At 33.1% G+C, this 22,184-nt stretch overlaps 1 protein-coding gene across 2 annotated transcripts in view; it reads right to left on the reverse strand.

The window, feature by feature from the left end:
- SPOCK3 (SPARC (osteonectin), cwcv and kazal like domains proteoglycan 3) overlaps positions 1-22,184 on the reverse strand; it is a 447,127-nt gene that overhangs the window by 6,820 nt on the left and 418,123 nt on the right. For both annotated transcript variants that reach the window (XM_057310163.1, XM_026485616.4), the window contains exons 8-9: positions 5,535-5,756; positions 873-935 (exon numbers count right to left, since the gene is read on the reverse strand). In XM_057310163.1, the coding sequence (XP_057166146.1) occupies positions 873-935; positions 5,535-5,756 (285 nt within the window). The remainder of the gene's footprint in view (positions 1-872; positions 936-5,534; positions 5,757-22,184) is intronic.

Genomic DNA, 22,184 nt, shown 5'->3' on the forward strand with positions numbered 1-22,184 from the left:
AACAAACAAACAAACAAAAATCATTGCATATGTGGTATTCTGCATAGGATCCTAGAATAGAAAAAGGACATCAGTGGGAAAACTGATGAAATCCAAATAAAGTGTAAGTCTTAATGAATAGAATTATAGTAATGTTAATTTCTTAGAATTGACAAATAGGCAATGGTTATTTGATACATAGTAAGATGGTAACTTTGGGGGAGGCTGAGAAAGAATGAATGCAAGCTATGTATGCAAACTAATCTTTGTAAAATTTCTTTAAAATTATTTGAAAAAGAGTTTAAAAATTGTATGTCAAAGAATAAACAAAATAATCATACATAATAGTTTAATAATCTCTTGCTTATTTTAATATTTCAAGGCTTTGGGTGAAATTTGTGATCTATTAACCATCTAATAAATATATATTTACTAGTTAAAAGTAAGGTTAGTAAAAAGTGCTGATGAAAAACATTAGGAAGTCTGTTTGAATTTCTCTAAGGTACTCAGGGCATCCCTTCACCCATCTTCCAACCGTTTCTCTCTCTCTCTCTCTCTCACTCTATATATATATGCCATTATTCTTGAATTGTTAACAATAGAATTAGAATTAAAGTTTCTGCTGATGCTTTAGCTTTAGCATTGTTTAAATCTCTTTTTCACTTAATAACTTTCAAAATGAACATTATATTAGGGTAATAAAACAGACATAATATCTTTCAATAGGTAAGATAATAAAAGTAAGTTTAATGGCTTTCAAAAACTTCATAAATTTTGTTATTAAAATTTAGTGTAGTCTATCTTTGTTGGATTAATATTGATTTTATGTTGCTGTTTCCCTGGGGTTATTTATGTAAGCAATAAAGGCTTCAGAAGAATGATCTATTACTCACCTAGGAGCTTCTTTACCCCTTGCTGCTTCTGAATATTGCTGAGCTCCGTCTGGCAAGGTGGGTCTGCAATGACATAAAAATGTTACTTCAAGGATTATAGTTAAGCAAAAAAGTATAATTTCTATGTTATCAAACTTAAGTTGGTCTTTACATGGTTTAAAAAGACACACATTATATATTAATTCCTTTTATGGAGTACATACATATAGAGACATAAATGTGTATCTATCTGATACACTGAGAAAGAAAGAGGCAGAGACAGAGAGAGATGGAGAGAGAGAGAGAGAGAATGGCTTTCCTAATTACTGATATTAGATTATTTTGATTTTCTGCAAAGAGACAGAATTGGATGGGGGAAAAAAGAGAGAGAATGATATGAAATACTTGTATGACAGAAAATGGTTCTTATCATATACTTTTAAAGGGTCAATCAACTCAGCAATGTAAATCCAACTGATGGACCAGTGCCCAAATAATTAGCTGATTATGTTTTCCCCTCATTTAAAACAGTCTCTATGATACAAAAAAATAGCTTCACATTAAAAAAAAGTAATCTAAAAAAAGTCAATGCTCTTTCAAGTTGTATCAGACATGCTATTATAAATTTTGATACTGAATAATGCTGACAGGCTTTGGTCTTTTTAGTTTCATCCAGATACTTCAAGTGTGTATACAATGTGGAAACAAGACATAATATAGCATAATTTCCGATAGGCCATCTTTTAAGAAATAAATGTAAACAAACTTGGAAATAAGCATGCCTTTTTTTTTAAACTCAACCACTTAAAGAAGAATATTTTCAGAGAAATATAAAATTCTAAATAGAAACAATATAGCTTGGCTTGTATTATTATATATAATTATATATATTCTTATATAATAAATATATTTTCTAATTTATAATAATCAAATAGTTCAATGTATTTTAGCTTATTTTCTAAAAACCTACTATATAAAAATGCATCATAAATTATTGAAACAGCAAACCAATAAACTAGTTCCTATTTTCCCATACCACAACTTTTTAGGGAAAAGGCCGGGTATAGCTAACTGAAATAATTTAAAAATTATTACACCAATTTTACAATATTCAGTTATTAAATTTGCATGTAAGTAAAGTGTAATGAGGAAATGAGACAAAGTGCTTAATATATATTTTATAGCTAAAATTTATAAGACCAACAAGTGTTTTTCCTTGGGAAATCTGAAATGTGAAGAAAAAGTAATTTTTTTGAGAGAGAGAGACAAACTAAGAAACAGACTCTTAACTACAGAGAACAAACTGAGCATTACTAGAAGGGAGGTGAGCGGAAGGATGGGGAAAACAGGGGATGAGGATTAAGAGTACACTTGTCATGATGAGCCCTGAGTAATGTATAGAATTGATGAATCACTATATTGTACACCTAATATTAATATAATACTGTATGTTAACTATACTGGAATTAAAATAGAAAAACTTAATTTAAAAACATAGTGATTTGTGGGGAAGAAAAGCAAGTTGCAAAATGCTGCAAACAGTATGACACCCTATGCATATTTTATAATAAACACAATAGTGTGAATTGTTCATGAAAGCATATGTGTTCATGTAAATGTACAAATAGTGGATTGCAAACTAGACTTGATGGTGCCTACGAGAGTGGAGTGAGAGAGGAGACTGGATTGGGGATGGAATGCAAAAGAGATTTCATCTTTATGAGGCTTTTAAATTTTTATTTAAAAAAATCTTGGCACTAATATGACAAAATGTTGACAATTTTTATTTCTGGGTGATAGGTACATGGATATTTGTTAAATTATTCTTTTAGCATCTTGGATTTTTTTTAATTTCTAGAAATTAAAAAGAATCTGATCTTTCAAGAAAAGAAGTAATTTTTTTGAAAAGTTTAAATAATTAGCTTATTGTTCTACTTCATTTTGAAATTGATCCAATTTATCTGTTTTTCCTAATAATAATATGGGTCTCTTATACTAAGTATTAAAGGAATAGATCAAGTTACATAGTATAAGCTTATAGACTAGACATTTTAAAAATTTACTGCCCTCTAAATAATATTTAGAACCCAGAGGAAAAATTCGAGCTGAAGTTTCAATATTATATTGAAAGCATTTTTTTTCTAATTGCTATGGGTTAGCTATTGCAAAGTAAAAATAATATTTCTATATGTTTGCTAGACATTGCCTAAAAATCCAAGTATGTTTGAATCTGACTCTTGATGAATAACCTCACTGAATATACATGAGTACCAGTCCTACAAGCCACGTATACAGGAACATTTTAAGATTACAAGAGAAGGGTGCCTGGGTGGTTCAGTTGGTTAAGCATCTGACTCTTGATTTCAGCTCAGGTCATGATCTCAGGGTTATGAGATAGAGCCCTGTGTCCCTGTTGGTCTCTGCACTAGGTGAGGAGCCTGCTTAAGATTCTGCCCCTGCCCCCACCTCTGTCCCTCCTTCTACCCCTCACCCTGCTCGTGCTTTCTCTCTCTCTCTCAAAAAAAAAAAAAAGTTTCAAGAGAAATCATGACAGATTCAGCTGTTCACCTACATATAATATTTGATTTTGAAATATTTTTCCTATTATTTATAAGGCAGCTCTGTCTGACCTTTAACTTAGGTATACTTGGAGTGCTTAATTGAGATTTCAACTATCATTTAAAATCACTTGCAAAGATATTCATATATATAACTATTACTTATATATATATTTATACATATTATTCTAACATATAGTCAAATATATATTGCTCCAATTACAGCAAAATAATTTGCTGTTTTATTGAATAAATAATGAGGAATAACATTCTTTTATAAGATGAAACACTTGAAAACATGCTTTTAAATAAATGGTTATTCTTTTTCATGAAATTACTTAATGAGCCAATTCTTATTGTTATTCTTATTGTCAGTTATCTTGATAGAGCTTTTGTAACATTTCCAAGCATATTAAAGTAATAAACATAATTATTCAAATTCTCCTAAGCTTTGGGGAAGATACATAAAATCCTTTTACTTGCTCAGGTACCATTTATTAAATTACTTCTGCCATGTATTAAATGATTTCAGAGAAGATCTTCTTGTGACTCTAAAGATTTTAACACTTTGTGTGAATACTGCTTAATAAATGAAAAGTATATAAAGCAAAGTTTTCCTTTGAGGACTGTTAATCAGTTCTACAAATATTGCTGCAAAATCCAGTAATGTTTCAAGATGAAAGTATTTATTTCTGTGGAAGAAACTTCCAGAATTTTTCATAATATTTTTAAATGTTCATGGATAAACACTAAACATGCCACCATAACACTTAAAAAATTAATTGAAATAACATCATAAAAAGACAACATATCTTTTTATAGTGGTTTACCAAGATTTGGTTTTCTATTCTTTAAATGATTTAATGTACACTAGTCATTAAAACTAGCATGTAGGTTTTTAGAAGTGTCAATTACCTAGTAAGCAAATATGCAATAGTAAAATCAACAGTGTGTGTGTGTGTATGATTTAGAGTATTTTAATAAAGAAAATCTAAGTTTTAAACCTTGTTTAAAGTTATTTATAAGTAGGAATTTATTTGTTATTTATATTTATTTATTATTTATTAAACTAATTTATAAGTAGTTTAACTACTCTCCAGATCCTGCTGTTGACTCACTGCTAATCAATTTATGGATAATCATTTCATCCCTAGTTACTAAACTATTACTAATACAGTAGAAAAGTAATTAAGATAGTAAAAATCCCTGTATAAGGTGTTAGTTTTTCATATGAAAAGCTGAGAATAACTAATACAGTTTAAAGTAGCTTGTACATTCTCTTAGCCATCAAGAATTTTAAAATGAGGTGACAATAGCAGGTGTACCACATTAGACTAATTCTCAGTTTGTTTTTTAAAATTAGCATCAAAATTACACATACCATTATTTCCTTAGTTTCTGCGAACTTTATCGTAATGTGAGTGTTTTTGGATCTTTATCTCTTAGCTACTTAATTCTAATCACCATTAGATTGATTATGTAAGCATGGTTTCAATGTTACATCGCATTTCCCAGTAAAGAAGGATGCCTAAAGAACTAGCATCATCCCAACTCTTCCAGTTACCTTGCCTCTTCCAGAGAATCAAGATACTTTCTTTGCTAGTGAATTTTTATAAAGCTACGTTATTTTTAAAAGTTGGAAAGGCTAAGTCATTTTACAATCAAATGAGTAAAAATAACTATAGTGGATGCGGTGGTTCATTCAGCTCATTTAATAAGATCACAAAATAGAACATTAAAACTCCACAGTATAGTGATAAGAAAACCATTTATTTTACACCATGGGCAAAGCAGATAGCAAATTAATTTTAATGATTACTTTTAATATCTATGTTCTCATATCTCGATGTACTTTTTGGTGGTTCATAATGGAAACTATAATGAAGTACATTAATATGAAGTATTAATTACTATTTTTCATCTTGTTTAGCACGTTTTGTAGCCCTAGCAGAGTTATATTGTTTAACATGCTGCTTATTTGCTCTTTTATTAAACACTTTAATGAGAAAAATATCTACTAAAATGAATGGGGTAAAATGTACTATTTTTTTTTTAAACGTGAAGAAATAGGTAAAATTTGACATGCAGTTCAACTATCTGCATCAGTAGGTGTCTCATCTTTTACCTTGCTGTCTCTGGAAGCAGTAGCACCATTCATTGTTAGATATCAAACTGTCCTTGTATGTGTCACAAGAGTTGAAGAATGCCTTGGTACACTGTTCATTCTTATCAAGGTAAATGCTTCCAAGCTCTGACTGGTCCAGTAGCAGGTCATAGTTTGTATCAAGTCTGTTAAACATCCAGCCAAGTGAATCCTTGCAAATTGGCAAAATACTGGTATCGAATCCTAAAGGCAAAGGTAGAAAATAATTAGCTAAATCTAAAAGTCAAGCAATATAAAGGAGCATAATAGTTGGTTCCTGTCAGAGCACCTACTCAACAGTCAGAAATAAGGCTTTAAACTCATCCTGGGTAATTCATTTCAAAGTAAAGTGGGGAGGGTAATGCTTACCTTTCAGGATAGTTATAAGGATTAGTTAACCAGAATACAAAGCAGTTAATAGCAATTAGTCATTCAATGGCACTTATTATTGTAATTATATTAGATATATTTCCATTCTTTTTAGTGTTCAAACTTTTTCTTAATAAATAGGTTGTCATGATGAATACTTTTTAGATGTATATAGGAATTACTGAATAATAATGTCCTATCAATAAAGAAATACAATTCATCTTCATCCAAAGAAATTTTACAAAAAGTAAAATTTTAACAAAAGTACAATGAACACATAATAAATAATAACATCACTAATGCTCTGTATTTTTGTGGAATCATGGTGATTGTGGTATTTCACAAGTTAATACATATCCTGAGAAAGAATAACCGTCATGTAATTTACACAGGTACCCTGTCTTCTGTTTCCCTCAAGGCAATTTTTACAATTACAAATATGCTGTAATGGGAGACAGTAGAGAGCAGTGGATGGGCACAGATACAGAGGGAAGACAGAACTGGGTTTGTGCCCAAGCGACAAACTATCAAAGTGTGGGTTTCTCTGGATGAGCCACAGGCCCCACTAAAGCTTTGTGTCCTAAATAGCATTATATGCAATGTCGGTGTTTTGAAGCATAACTTAAAAATTTACTTTCAACTATCCTTCTTTGTCAGGTTTAAACCAGCTTTAACAGGTATTTTGTTGCTGTTTTGCTATTTCCCATTCATTACAAGTGAAAGTAAAATAATACTCAGTTAACTGGTGTGAAAAAAGAGGATGTGTTTGGAGTTGTGGAGACTTTCTGAAAACTGAGTATCCAAAGAATTTAATCTTCAACAGCAGGGGTTGAAGAGTAGTTTAACCATTTATGAATGAAATTCTCACATGCAGTTAGTTTTATATTCTATTCTGGTACATAATCTATTTTGGTAAATACTTTTTATTTACTTTTTATACTCCGAGGTGTATAAATAATTGAAAATAAAGATATACATACGTAGGACTTAATTTTTAAATCCTATTTAGTATTTTTAGGATATTTAGTATTAAAATTAAATAAGTACTGACTAGGACATTTTTGGACTTAAGAAATTCTAACTTTAACCACCTTTTTGGAATTTATTTTATTAATGTTTCAGAACATGTTGTGCTTTCTATCCATGCATCACCATGCGGGCAATGGGTATACAAAGGTAAAAGAGATATTTGGGGTGCTTTCATAAAAGCATAGAGAAAGAAATTCAGCGATTTTTTTCATTGTTTGCATTTTTCTTTTTAAAATTGTAGAATCAAAACAGAATTCTCCCACTCAAACAAATAAACAAAGAGAACACATGAATTTCTCATTTCCTATTTACTTTCGTAACCTTGGTTCTGGGAATATAGATTTGAAAATATAGATAAGGCCCTTATTCTCATGGAGCTTACTTTTAAAGCAGCATGGCTTGAGAAATTGGTTAAACCTGTTCCTACTACCAGAAATTGTCAAATGCTCCGGGATTACATGAAGAAAGACAATCTGTAAAAAACAAATATACTAACACTGCAAAACTATTTAAAGGAATGGCATTCTTGGTGTGAGATTCCCAGTATGCCTTCGGATCACACCCTCCCTCCCATTTCATTTTCTGGCACAATAGAGAAACCCATGGTGCTATTCTGCCTTTATGAATAAAAAATATGGGAAGCAGAAAGAAGAGCTATCATCCTTTGGTGAACATTCAGTTAGTTATGAGAGACTGTCTTCAGCCTTCACCTACTTATTGGGAATAGAGGACTCAACTGGCTTGTTTCCCCAATGCTTAGCATGAAGGTCTCACTGAGAACCCTCGTAAACTCTACAAGTGTCTGCAAGAAGGAGAGATGACATCCGATTTCCAGGTGAATGTCTACTTATCTACCTAGGGGAATGTGGGGAAAGGGCACTGGGGAAAAATAAGTGGGTGTAACAGCTGTGCAGATAAAAGGCAAAGACTACTCTGGGATTCAACCAAAGCCTGAAGGCTCATTCTCAGTGTTGGGGATGCAGAGGTAGATGAAATATAAGAAAATGTCCAGAAAAAGTGAGCAGAAAGCCAGCAACTAGGGATTCACCATCTCACGTCTCCTGTTTAGAGACAGGTGGTGAAGAATCAGTGGAGAGATAATGGAGCATTAGATTCCTGCAAACATACTCTGGACTGTCTCTTTCAGTACACTAAGGAATGACTGAAATGTTAGAAGCAAGGAGTGATACCATCTGATTTTTGTTTTAAAAGGAAACACTCCCTGCCATGTGAATTATACAGGAGCAAGTGCAGAAATTGGGATACCAGTAGAGAGTAATTGGAATAGCCCATGTAAGAGATTTTTGTGGATTCTTTATATCATGTGTTCCCAATTGGTTGAGTTTCCTCTGACCAATCATCAATCTTTAAAATATAAATTTTATTTTATTTCTGAGTTTAATTTAATTTTTTAATTTTATTTTAATTCCAGTATAGTTAAGATACAGTATTAAGTTCACGTGTACAATATAGTGATTCAACAATCCTATACGTTTTCAGTGCTCATGGTAAGTGTACTCTTAATCTCCTTCACCTATTTCACCCATAGCCCCACGCATCTCCCCTCTGGTACCATTTGTGTGTTCTTTATAGTTAAGAGTTAGTAAAACATACATTTTAAAATTACCCCTGCCCAGCTTTTATGATGTACTATGTCAATATCCTTGTCAATTCCAAAACCTTCATTGTTGCTATTTTTTCAATAGTGAAAGAAAAGTAGTCTTAACCTCTCAATATTTTTTGTAGCTCTCCTATGAGAACTTACTCTACAACACAGACATCAACATAAAATAATATTTCTGAAAATATAACATGCACAGATATTTAATAAATTTTAAACACAATAGAACTAAGAGTTTACCTTTTATGTTAAAAAGAAATGAAATTCTTACAGAGTGCATGTCTGGAGAATGGTAAATTTGATGAAGTGTAATAATGTTTTAAATCCAGAATGTTGAGGTATCTGATTTTTATTCAGGTCACTGGCCCGGGTCCTGGCACTACCTTGCTTTATTAAGTTATTTTATCGAGACTTTAAGGTCCACATCTAGATAATAAAACCTTAAGACTGAGGAACTTTTCCCAGCGAACAGGCAGAAATGAGACAGAAAAAAAACATGGCTTTGAAGGAGAAAGGAGACCATAATCCTAGGAATGTGGGTGATGTCTAGCATCTGGGACTAGCCAAGAAGGATCAGAATACTCAGTCCTATAACTGCAAGAAATCAAATTTTTTTAAATACTTAATTTATTTAAAGAGCAAGCAGGGAGTATGGGCTGGGGGTAGGGGCAAAGAATCTCCAGGAGACTCCGCACTGAGTGCAGAGCTGGCCTTGCAGCAGATCCCACAACCCTGAGGTCATGACCTGAGCTGAAATCAAGCGTCAGACACTTAACTGACTCAGTCACTCAGGTGCCCCATGGAATTGAGTTTTGACAACAACCCTACTGCTTATAGAACTGGATCCTCTTAGGGTGCCTGGGTGGCTCATTTGGTTAAGCATCTGCCTTCAGCTCAGAGTGCTAATGATCCCAGGGTCCTGGGATCGAGTCCCACATCAGGCACCTTGCTCAGCAGAGAGTCTGCTTTTCCCTCTACTCTTCCCCTGCTCATGTTATCTGTCTCTATCTCACAAATAAATAAATAAAATCTTAAAAAAAAAAAAAAAAGAAATAAATGGATTCTCTCCTAGAGCTTCCGGTAAGGAATGTATCCCTTCGAACACCCTGATTTTAGTGTGGGGAGACCTGTGTTGGACTTTTGACCTACAGAACTATAAAATAATAAATTTGTGTTGCTTAAGCTACTAAATTTTTATGGTAATCTGTTACATTCATAACAGAAAACTAACGTAGTTTATGAACTATATTTTGTTTTTTGCTGGTCGCCCTGGGATTTACAGTATACATCATTAACTTCTGTCTACCTTCAAATAATATTGTACCACTTCACCTATGTGGTAAGAAATTTGTCAGAGTATACTTAAGTCCTTTACCTTCTCACAGTCTCAATGTGAAAACGACATACAAGGGAGTATTTCCCACTAACCCAGTATATCCACCTTCCTCCCAGGTTCTCAATGATAAAGACCTGTGAGAACTGCAATTAAGACTTAATCCAATAAACCCCAAGATTTTGTAGAAAATCATGCAAAATTAGTATATTTATGAATTATTATAAATGATCCCATTTCATTTATACTCACATAAAACACATAGGCGGATATCTATAGCAATTTTATCTATAATTACAAAACTGGTGACAACCCAAATATCTTTCAGCTGGTGAATGGATAAACAAAGGATTATGTATCTATATAGTGAATAGGATACACATTGGTGTTAGGGCTAAATTAATTCCAGATTAAAGGTCTGTTCTGTGCCTGCCATTCAAAGATTAAAAGCTATCCTTAAAAGAATCAAGTTGATGCCAGGTTATTTAATTTCATGCCAGAATAAAATAGAATGCTGTAGAAAAATACCACAAAATCCAGGATCCAATAATTTAAAATTCACAATGTTCAGATCCAGTTAAAACTGACCAAGCATGCCAAGAAGTGTAAAAATATGGTCCATAATTTGGAGGAAACATAATCTTGAAAATACACCCCAAAATTACAATGATGATGGGATTAGTATACATGGATTGTAAAAATAACGATATTTTTTCTTCACTATTCTGAATGCATCTATATTGTTGTGTCTGAATTATAACGTGACCCCCTAAGTATAGCAATTAGGAGCGTGTCTGTGTGTGTGTCTATGTGTAGAGGATTTATACATGGAATGCTCTCATTGTCATCAAATATGATCAAATCTGCTAGTTTATCTAGGAAGATGAGAGAGAAAAAATAACTAAGGGGCAATTTAAATTTATAAATTGAAATATGATATTAGGAATTTGATAAAACAGAATACTCAAAAACAACCCTGAGAGTCTGAATATTGCTTAAAATTACCTTATTACAAATTTGTAAATAATATACATTTGTGTAAAAATTAAGAGTGGATTCAGAATGTTCGGTATGATTCTACATGTGGTGAACTTAAGGACTTTGACATCTCTGACTTTATTAAAGTTACTTCTTAGATCATTGTTTTTACAAAGCTCTCCTCTCTTGAATATTACTATTCTCACAAAATGTTATGATAGTTTTCTAAGTAGAGATAACTCAGAGCTCAATCTGTAATTGATGTAATGTTTGGGATATACATATTTTCAGTGATGTTAAAAATAATAAATATGCAGGGCACCTGAGTGGCTCCTGTTAAGTGCCTGCCTTCAGCTCAGATCTTGACCTCAGGGTGATCAAGCGTGCATCAGGCTCCCTGCTTGGTGGGCTTTTCCCTCTGACCTCTGAGTCTGCTTCTCCCTCTGACCCTCCTCATGCTCGTGCTTTCTCTCTCTGTCTCAAATAAATAAATAAAATCTTAAAATAGATAGATAGATAGGTATGTGGATTAAATCAATGTAGGAAGAATATTCTACAAAAACAATCAAGTTAAAAAGCACAAAATCACCACATTTATACATTGACAAGGATGGGAACTACATTTACAATGACTGAGGTTGACTCATTTACTCCCCCCCCAGTTTTATTGAGATACATGTAATTGACTTAAAACATTGTTTTAGTCCAAGGTATACAACATTAGTGACTTGATATATGAATGTATTGCTAAATGATTACCACAGTAAGTTTAGTTAACCCATCACCTCACATAGTTACAAATTTTTTTCTTATGATGAGAACTTTTATGATCTACTATCTTAGCAGCTTACAAATATATAATACAGTACTGTTAATCAGAGTCACCATGCTGTACATTACATCCCCAGATTTTGTTTATCTTATAACTGGAAGTTTTTACCTTTTGACCAATTTTACTCATTTTTCACATGCCCCACCCCCTGCCAATCTCTCACCTCTGGGAACCACCAATCTGTTTTCTGTAGCTATAAGTTTGTTTTGTTTTGTTTTGTTGTTGTTGTCTTTTTTTTTTTCCTTAAAAATGAGACCACAAGGCGTTTGTCTTCCTCTATTTTACCAATATTTGGGATTTTAAAGTAAATTTAAGTAAAGCCTTTGAATTTATCTATGTTATAAAATTGTTATTCTTAAAATACTTTCAACACTTAAACTAAAATTTTTATCATAAGACTATCAAAGATGACCTAAAAAAAGTGATATTTTGTTTCACAGTATTATTCAATTAATTATGTTTTTATAACAGATTTTTTTTAGCAATCAATAATAGGATTCTAGGATTTAAAGCTACTTTGCAGTGTGTTGAAAATAATCACAGTTGACCTTGTAGAAGATAATATTTAACTCTTAAGACATTTACCACATTCTCTCCTATTTATTCATTCAATTTTTTCAGTCTTCATTTGTTATCCTTTTACCTATCCCTTAAATATTGGTCTTGTTAACATTTATTTCCCAGTTGATACATTTTTAATTTAGTCCACACTAGTCATCTTGGGGTGCTCATTCACTTATATTTAACCAACATGAGTCATAACTCATGATCTATATGACCAGTCCACCCACCTTTTTGAGCCTCATACAACACAAGTATAAGCACAGGTACACATACATTATATTTTAACTAGCACATTGATTACATAATGCACATACACACACATCTTGGACTAGTTAGTGCTTATAGGATATGATCTGAATCCATGTTTGTTTTTGTTTTGTTTTGTTTTGTTTTCTCTCTGATGCATAGTTGTTCATTGGTGGGTTTTCTCTGAAGAACTCCTCTGGAAAACTTAGGTGGTCCCATAATTTCTTCATCTCAGCCTCAGGTAACAAAAAAATTGCATTGTCCCTTTAAGGTTACTATTTAATAACTACTATATTATTAACAGACTGAAACAAATGTGGGTAATTGGCATTTCAAAATGTCTAATTTCATGTAATGGTCACAACTACAAAATGATTCTTCTTTTCCCCAGCTGGGGATTTTGCAGATGCAGAGTCAAGTACAGGGAATATGATATTTCCTTAATCTTCCACTTTTCTTCTCTCTTTTCCCATCTTCTTTATGATGACCTCCAGTTTTGGAGTGAATGGATGAAAGATACATAAGTTTGGGCAAAGGGGTTCTTACCAAATTGATGACTTATTAGGAAGGTATTATGCCTTATAGACCTATTAGGTTTTTAAATCTATTTTTCTTCTAGATCCTTTTTTCGGGGAGGATTCCCTGGGTCCCCAGTGTGATATGTGATATTTTCATGTAATTTGTAATATTTTCATTTGGTTGCCCCCCACCTCTTAGTGTCTAATATCTGGTGATCCATTTTTCTGTCAGGGTTTACTCAGTATTCAAAACAGCTCTCATGGGAAGAATTTACATTGTTTCTCACGCATATGACTCAAATATTGTCCACAGTAAATATCTTTGCACTTTCTGTCCAGAAATACAATTCCAAAACAGCAGTAACTTTCCTTTGCTTCGACACCAAACAAGTAAACAGCTTACGGCTATCTTTGACTTGTAGGCTTTCCTGGTGAAATTCAGGCCATCTCCCACTTGTCTGGAAACACACAGAACAGTAGTTCTGTTGAAATCTGTCTCTCTTGAAATGAAGGGAAGCACCTTCATCTTCTAGAGGACCAGTGAAATCATAGTACAGCTCTTTCCAATGAAACCCTTTGATCAATGCTGTTGCCATCTTTGCCCTATTTACTCTTTTAGAACTTCCTTTGGATCAATATTTTAGGGGCAATTGGCCTACATCTACACAATGTAGATTAGCGTTTGTTTGAATAAGCAGGGATGTGGATCTTAGAAGTGTTATCTTTAGAATTCTTCTTACCACACTGTCTCTAAAGGCAGAATATTTTAGCAGAAATATCAAAGAAGTGAAGGTATGAATAATCTGGGGTGTGGAAGGTGAAAGGCGTTCCAGGTAGAAGAAATAGCAAGCAAAAAGGATCTAAGGTCAGGCCATGCTCGATGCTGCTGTATAAGAGAAAGAACCAATATGACTGGAGTTGAATGAATGAGGAAAAAGTTGCAAGAAATGAGGTTAGAGGATCAATGGTCTACTCACTCACACAGGTCACAATGAAGACTTTGGCTTTTACTGGGAGATCTTCCCATCTGTCTCTACTCTTTTTCTCAAGGATGGCTCTCAGGTGATTGGTCTGACCTACTGAAATAATGAACTTAACATTTATTGATTTGAGGAAGACACAAAAACAGATTTAAACGGGAGGGTGTTTAAATTGGACTTTTGCCATGCTGGGAAGTTGAATATAAGATTCTGAATATCAGGGCTAGAAATGCAATGTTGGAAATCATCTGTGTATATTTTATATTTTAAATTGGATACTGAACAAAATCATAACATCACTTATCACATCTAGAAGAAAAATATTTTCTTAGGGACTACCAATATTAGTTATCAAATAGATGATGAATGATGAGAAAAGGAGATTCAGAAGGAGGGGCTCATGAAGTAAATGGGGTCTTTTTATTCACTACTATATCCTAAATGCCTGAGGCAATGTTTGGCAAATAGTATGGATTCAAAAATATTTCATAAATGGCAATTAAATGAATTAAGTGGTAAGTACATATCAGATAGTATAAAGGTGGGATACACATATATATAAGGAAGACACAATATGGAACATACAAATATACACTCAAAAAACAACATACAACATAAAGAGCTGAGTTCTAGAGTAGGTGTTATATACAAGCAGAGAAAATAGTGAGAGGTATCAGCAAGGTAAAGTAGGATGTAAATACCAGAGGTGAGATTTGAAAACAAAAAACACACAAACAAACAAAACCCAGTAACAGTACTTTGTGTTGGAGGGAAATTAGATGTAGGGGAGAAAATGTAAAGGTAGATGAGGAAGTTTCTGCTGGTTTCATGAGAAAATTTTTTATTATTTAAAAAGAAACCTGGAAAACTAGTCAGTGAGTTTATTATCTTCTTAGATAACATTAAAAACTTTGGACACTAGAAGGTTAAGTTTGTTTTGAGGTAGTCAACACATTTAGGGAAAGATAACCCAAAACAGTACAATGGTTCATTATTAGCTCAAAAAAGGCATGTAGGAAGGGAAACACTGAGACAACCCTCACTCAAGAACTCACTTGAGCAAAAGACCAATATCCCATGTATAACCGTGAACAGTGCTAGAAAGACAAGAGTATCCTTCACTTGGGAAAAGAAAAAAAAAATTCACTATGTAGCACCACCTGAATTTTCAACCACTTATATATTCCATGACTTATCAAATATTTAGCACAAGGAAATCTTCAGTTAAAGAAATAGATAATTATCATGGAAATAAATGGTTTACTTATGAGAAGCATCTACTTAAAATATTGTTATAGGAATATATCTTTATTATGAAAAATGAGGGGCACTAAAAGAAACATTTGTTGTTAATTATGAAAAGTATGAATATTTTAAATATGGTTTTAAAAAAAAATCTCAAGATACTAAAACCTGGGTAAATTTTTGAAATTTTCAACATTTAACACTAAGACTAATAAATATAAGTAATTTGACATAGAAGGAATTAAATAAGCAAAAATCTTTCTCTGGAGAGTTGGTATATTTTATCAATATAACTTAATTCAAGAAAGCTTTAAATACATATATTAATCCCACTCTATATAAGTTATTTGTGCTTACAAAAAAGGAAACAAAAATTCATTCAAAATATTATTATAAAGGCCAAATAATAGTAATTTTTTGGAATACTTCTAAAATCTTTAGCAAAATTAAATAGGAAAATATTCTCTGTGCAAATGTGTTAATTTGTGTGTACAAGTATATCAGAGGCAGTTATCACAACCCAAAAGAATTATACTTGAACTGATTTAATGTTACTTGAATTCTGAGAGATCCTTTGGAAGATTACATGATGAGCCAAAGAACATAAGTTTAAAGTTCAGAGTCCATAAAATCTATACTCAAATCCCTTTACCACTTATTAATTATGTGACTTTAGGTTTTGCCTCTTAACCTTCTTCAACTATAACGAGGGACAAATAAATCCACTTTGCAAGGTTGTTGTAGGGACTATATAAAATAACATAAATGATTGCTTTTTGTGACTGAATCCCATGGGACTGGTACTAGATTACAACAGTCTAGACGCAAGCTCCACGTGGTACTCACTAATGGGTAGAACCTACTTGCTCATCCTGCCCCTTTTTCCTCCCACACTCACCAATTCTTATAATCCTTTGGAGAGCACCATAATCCCCATGAAACATCTAAAATCATTCAAGAAACATCTAGTGATGTCTGTTTTCTTCAAAGATGTGTCACAAATTTCTGAAAGGCAAAAGCTATCAGACACAGTCTTCATAACTGAGAAAACATCTCTCAATATTCCCTGAATGTTTATGCTACAGTAGAAAATGAGGTTATCCACTTCTAGAATGTAAACACATAGCAGTTCACTTTCTAATCTTATGAAATAGCAAGCCTATATTAACAACTGCATTTGCTTAGTCAGCAACTATATTAGCATAACTGCGATTACCATAAAACAACGTAAAACCATTCAAATGAAAGCAAAAACTCAGGAAATGTAGATTTCAAAACATATTCAAAATGACGGAAGGACTGTGCTCACTTATGAAAGTTTAAAATGTTAAAAAGTACCATAATACCAAAAATAAATAAATTAATTAAAAGACTGCTAGATTTGGGAAAAGAGTCGGGGCACACAAGAGTAAGTAATTAGAAGTAAAATAGCGTTTTAGGCCATACTGGCTTCAATACATGCTATGCTCCTAGATCTTCTAGATTCAAAGAGAGATAAGACAAAACTCTTCTCCCCAACTTGTCATTTAAATAGTGATTTTAGATCTTATTTCCAGTAATGGCTGAGTAACATTTACTGGACTGATGCTCCTACTCATAAATCATTAAACTCTGCACATATTTAAAAAAAAAAAAAAAAACCCAGGAAGGAACTGAACAGTGATTAAGAAACTGACAGATTCTGGTGGATAGTCCACATTTTTAAAAGGAAGGTTATATGGAGTGAATTCTCAATTTTTGCTGTTTTTTAGCCTGGGAGCAAACAGAGTTGGCATGGGAGAAGGGCGGGGAGCCTGGGTGGCTCAGTCAGTTAAACATCTGCCTTCTCCTCAGGTCATGATCCCAGGACCCTGGGATCGAGCCCCACGTAGGGCTCCCTGCTCAGCTGGGAGCCTGCTTCTCCCTCTCCCTCTGCCTGCTGCCCCCTGCTTGTGCTCTCTCTCTCTCTCTTTCTCTGTCGAGTAAATAAAATCTTTTTTTTTTTTTTTTTAAAGGCAGGAGGGACACTGGCGGAAAAATGATTCAGACATTCTAGCCTGGGAAATTAGAAAATTGTGTATAACCATTGAAAATCAAGAGAGAAATCCAGGCAGAAAAAAAGCCACAGGGCCAGGTACTTTCTGCCTTAGATTACGATGACCCAGCAATCACACACACACACTGTGGACTCCAATCACCTTCACTAGAGACTACACATCTGAATTGAGATTAGAGCTGGAACCCAAGAAATTGAGTTTTCTTTTTGATTCCAACAAAATTAATCATCTGCTAAAATAAGAAATGCTCATGGGACTAAAATAACATAATAAAGCATTCCACCATTAATATCCATAACATCTGGAACACCACCCAGAATTATGAGACATGTGAAGCACCAGGGAAATTGGACATGTTTTTAAAAAGAAAAGAGAATCAATTGAGAATGCATCTGAAATGAGATCTAGTTGTTGGAATTAGCAGACAAGATTCTAAAGCAACTAAAATAGCTATCTTTAAGGAAGAGAGGAAAATATGCTGGTAATAATTACAGTGATAGGAACTATTATTAGAGAAATAGAAATTGTAAGAAAGAGCTAAATGGAAATTCAAGAACAAAATAGCAAAGCAACCTACAAAACATTAAAAAAAATCACTAGATGGATTCAACAGCAGAAATGAGTTCACAGAAAAAAACTTAACTTGAATATGGATCAATTGCAATGATATAATGTGAAGAAAAGCGAGGAAAGAAATGAACAGTGCCTAAGAAATGGCTGGATAATACATGGAGTACAGCACAGAAGAGAAAAAGAAGAAAAACAGTGCAAATAATATAATAATAAGAATTATAACAATAATAATTTGAGAAAATAAAAGTAGAAGTTTTGCTTAAATATCTAAATTTACAGATTAAAGATTACAATAATTTTCAAGCAAAATAAACTCCAAAAAAGGCCATTTCTAGTCAAACTCTTAAGACCTGAACATAAACACCCACTTGAAATCAGCAGGAAGAAAATGACTTATCATAATTAAACAATGATTCAATTAAAGCCTGGCATCTCAACAGGCTTTAATTGTGAAGTCCAAGAAGAGTTGAATAATATCTTTACATGAGGAAAGAAAAATATTTTTAAATACACTTTAAAAAAAAATCTCCATCCAGTGAAAATAATCTTCTGGAATGAAGGCAAAGACTCCCTGGTTTCACCTAGGGAGAAAGTTGAGAAGAGTATTACTCTCACCCTAACAATAAGAAAAATATTGGGGGCGCCTGGGTGGCACAGCGGTTAAGCGTCTGCCTTCGGCTCAGGGCGTGATCCCAGTGTTCTGGGATCGAGCCCCACATCAGGCTCCTCCGCTATGAGCCTGCTTCTTCCTCTCCCACTCCCCCTGCTTGTGTTCCCTCTCTCACTGGCTGTCTCTATCTCTGTCAAATAAATAAAATCTTTAAAAAAAAAAAAAAAAGAAAAATATGAATAATCTACAAAACCCCAATTATTTGGAACCCATCAGCGACTCTGTATCTCTGGGCAATGCAATAACTCAGAATCTAAAACCAGGCATCTGTCTCTGAGAAGAGCTGCGGTGAGAGCATAGCTCACCTGAGACAGCCATGGAACACTATATAAGCTAACAAGGAGAATTCAGCTAAAACCTTCAATGACTTGCTAAAACCTGAGTAGAAATTAGCACGACAATAAACAACCCCTAGAAGCCACAAAAAGCAGAGGCATCTATAACCATTGACAGATTTTATTCCAAAAACCTCAGCAAATGCTTTCAAGGAAGATTTAGGGTAGGGTAAGAGAGCTAATAAAGCCACCTAAGAAAGGTATGAGTGCCCAACCATATCCTGTATCCCTTATGGAACAAAGCCCTACGTTACTAGGGAAAAGAGGAATACTCTGTCACCCTGTGGATATAGGTGAGGATGCATTGCACCCAGAATATTGGAAAAAAACAAACAGCTGTCTCTGAGTAAGAGGCAGGACAATGTCCTGAGTATAGATCGTTAGGGAACTCCTGCACTGAAGGAAGGATAGGATCTCTGAGAAGATTCCACCTCTGAGACCCAGGTACACATCACCTGCCTAAGGCTATACCTTAACAAGAATACAAAGGAATGCCCCTTCTATCTGGATGCCCAAGTGTTGAATAATAAGTACCAAGAGTCTACCAATAGTGGAGGAAGGAGATTGTGGTGAAGGGGACACTCTCTAAGATTTAGTTGCAAAGGAAAAATATGAAGAAGCAAGTGGAGAAAAAGAGTACAGCAACTCAGCCTCACGATAAGCACACGGCAACACAGAGGCATTTGAAGCCTCAAGATGCACTGAGGGTAACAATAATAAACCCAAACCAAAACCTAGTTCTATATATGACTAGATCTATTCAATCAATCATCATACTAAAGTCCAGGCAAAAAAAAAAAAAAAAAAAAAAAAGAAAGAGGCATCTTTCTTTTTAGGCATAAATATTATTTATCTCCATCTCTGCTATCCTATATAATATATCCAATTTTAAGCGAAGAAATAGAGACACACAAATGAAAAAGGAAAAAGATTTGAAAAAAATTGCCAAGAGACAAAGTACTTAATGGAATCAAACTCAGGTATGACAGATGTAGTAACTATCAGAGAAATAATTTGAAATTAATATGACTAATGGATTAAAGGTTAAAGTATAAAAGCAATATTTGCATTGGAACTGCAGATGGAAACAATAACAAACAAACAGACATGCCAGGAGAAGGGGAAGGAGGGTAAGGAGAAGACAAAGGATGAGGGAGAGGAGGAGAAAAACAGAACATACAAGAGCTGCCGGTCATTATTAAACAGTCCAACAGAAAAGTAATTGAAATTGTAGAAGAAGAGAGAAAATAGAGTAGAAGAAATATTTCAAGACTTAATGGAGAATTTTCCAAAATTAATGAAATACATTAAATCACAAAGAAAAGAATCTTAAAGAACTCCAAACAGGTAAGTACCAACCAAGCAAACAAAGGAAGGAAAAAAACCCTACACACATCAGAGTCAAACTGCTCAAGACCAATTCATAAGGAGAGAAATCTTTAAAGCAGCTAGAGGCAAATGCATTTTCCTATAGAGGAACAAAGAAAAGAGATTGATCACAGACTACTAAACTGAAACTGTACAAGCCAGAACACGATGGAAAGACAGCTGTAATGTGCTGAAAGATAAACAGAGCCCAAGACCAAAAATTCTTTACCCAGAGAAAATATCTTTGGAAAAGGAGGGTGAAATACCTTTAAGCATACAAAAATGGGAGAAAATTTATTTAAAGCACATGTGAACTATAAGACAGAAATTCTTTAGGCAGAATACATATGATACTAGGCAGAAATTGAATTGTTAGAAAGAAATAAACCAAAAAGCCCTGAAGAATTCTGGAAGTGTCATAGATGAAGATGCATATGAAATTTGTACTTTTTTATTTCAAAAGTTTTAAAAGATAATTAAATGTCTATGTTCATTTGTTTTGTTTTTTAGATTCCACATAAAAGAAAACTCATTGGGGTATTTGTCTTTCTCTGTCTGACTTGTATCACTTAGTATAATACCCTCTAAACCCATCCATGTTGTCACAAATGACAAGATCTCATTCTTTTTAAAATTTGAGTAATGTTCCATTGTATACATATCCTACATCTTCTTTATGCATTCCTCTATCAGTGGACACTGGATTGCTTCCAATTCTTAGCTGTTGTAAATAATGTTGCAATAAACATAGGGGTGCATATATCTTTTCAAATTAATGTTTTCATTTTCTATATGTAAATACCCAGCAGTGGAATTACTAGATCATATGGTGTTTCTGTTTTTAATTTTTTGAGGAACCTCCATACTGAGAAACAAACCAATAAATACAGACTCTTAAATACAGAGAACTGGTGGTTGCCAGAGGGAGGTGGATGGGTGGATTGGTGAAAGAGATAAAGGGGATTGAGAAGTACAAATTCCACTTATAAATCAAATAAATCACAGAGATGAAAAGTATAGCAGAGGGAATATAGTCAATTATATTATAATGTTGTATGGTGACAGATGGTGACAGCACTTACCATGGTGAGAACTGAATAATGTACAGAATTGTTGAATCAGTATGGTCTACACTTGAAATGAATATAGCATGATATGTTAATTATACTTCAATAAAGCTAAATAAAAATCATGGAATGTCTAATCTTAAGTTATTAGCAATATGTGTTTGTATCATATATTAAAACAAAACATATGTCAAAATAGCACAAAAGATGGGATAAATTGAGAATTATAAGTACTTCTAATACATTTATAAAATGGGAAAATAATATTTGAAGGTAGATTGTGATAAATTAAATTTTTATCTTGTAAATCCTAGTGTAACCATTAAAAAACTTTCATGAGGAAGTAAAAATAATAAACCAAGAGTAGAAATAAAATTAAATCATAAAAATACTTACTTGGTCCAAAATAAAGCATCGTAAGAAGAAAAAATGGGCAAAGAAGAGGTGGAAAAGAGAAAACACCTAGCAAGAAAGTACATTATAATGAAACCATATAATTAATTATATTAAATGTAAGTAATGTAAGCATATCAATTAAAATACAAAGAATATATCAAAATACAAAAAATACCCCAAACTCTAACTATATATTGTTCTCAAGCAAATCATTTTAAATAAAATGACATAGTAGGTCGAAATAAATAGGCTGGAAAAATACACCAGGCAAACACTAATGGAACAAAAGCCAGACTGACAATACTAATAATATATTTGACTTCAGAACAAGGAATGTTATCACAATAGAAAGAGACATTTCATAATGATAGATATTTCAATAAGAAGATGTAACAACCCTGAATGTATCTGTATCTAAAATGAAGTTTTATTTTTTTTTTATTTTTTTATTTTTTTAAATGAAGTTTTAAAT

This window comes from Ursus arctos, unplaced genomic scaffold (assembly GCF_023065955.2).
Source record: "Ursus arctos isolate Adak ecotype North America unplaced genomic scaffold, UrsArc2.0 scaffold_11, whole genome shotgun sequence".
Taxonomy (NCBI): domain Eukaryota; kingdom Metazoa; phylum Chordata; class Mammalia; order Carnivora; family Ursidae; genus Ursus; species Ursus arctos.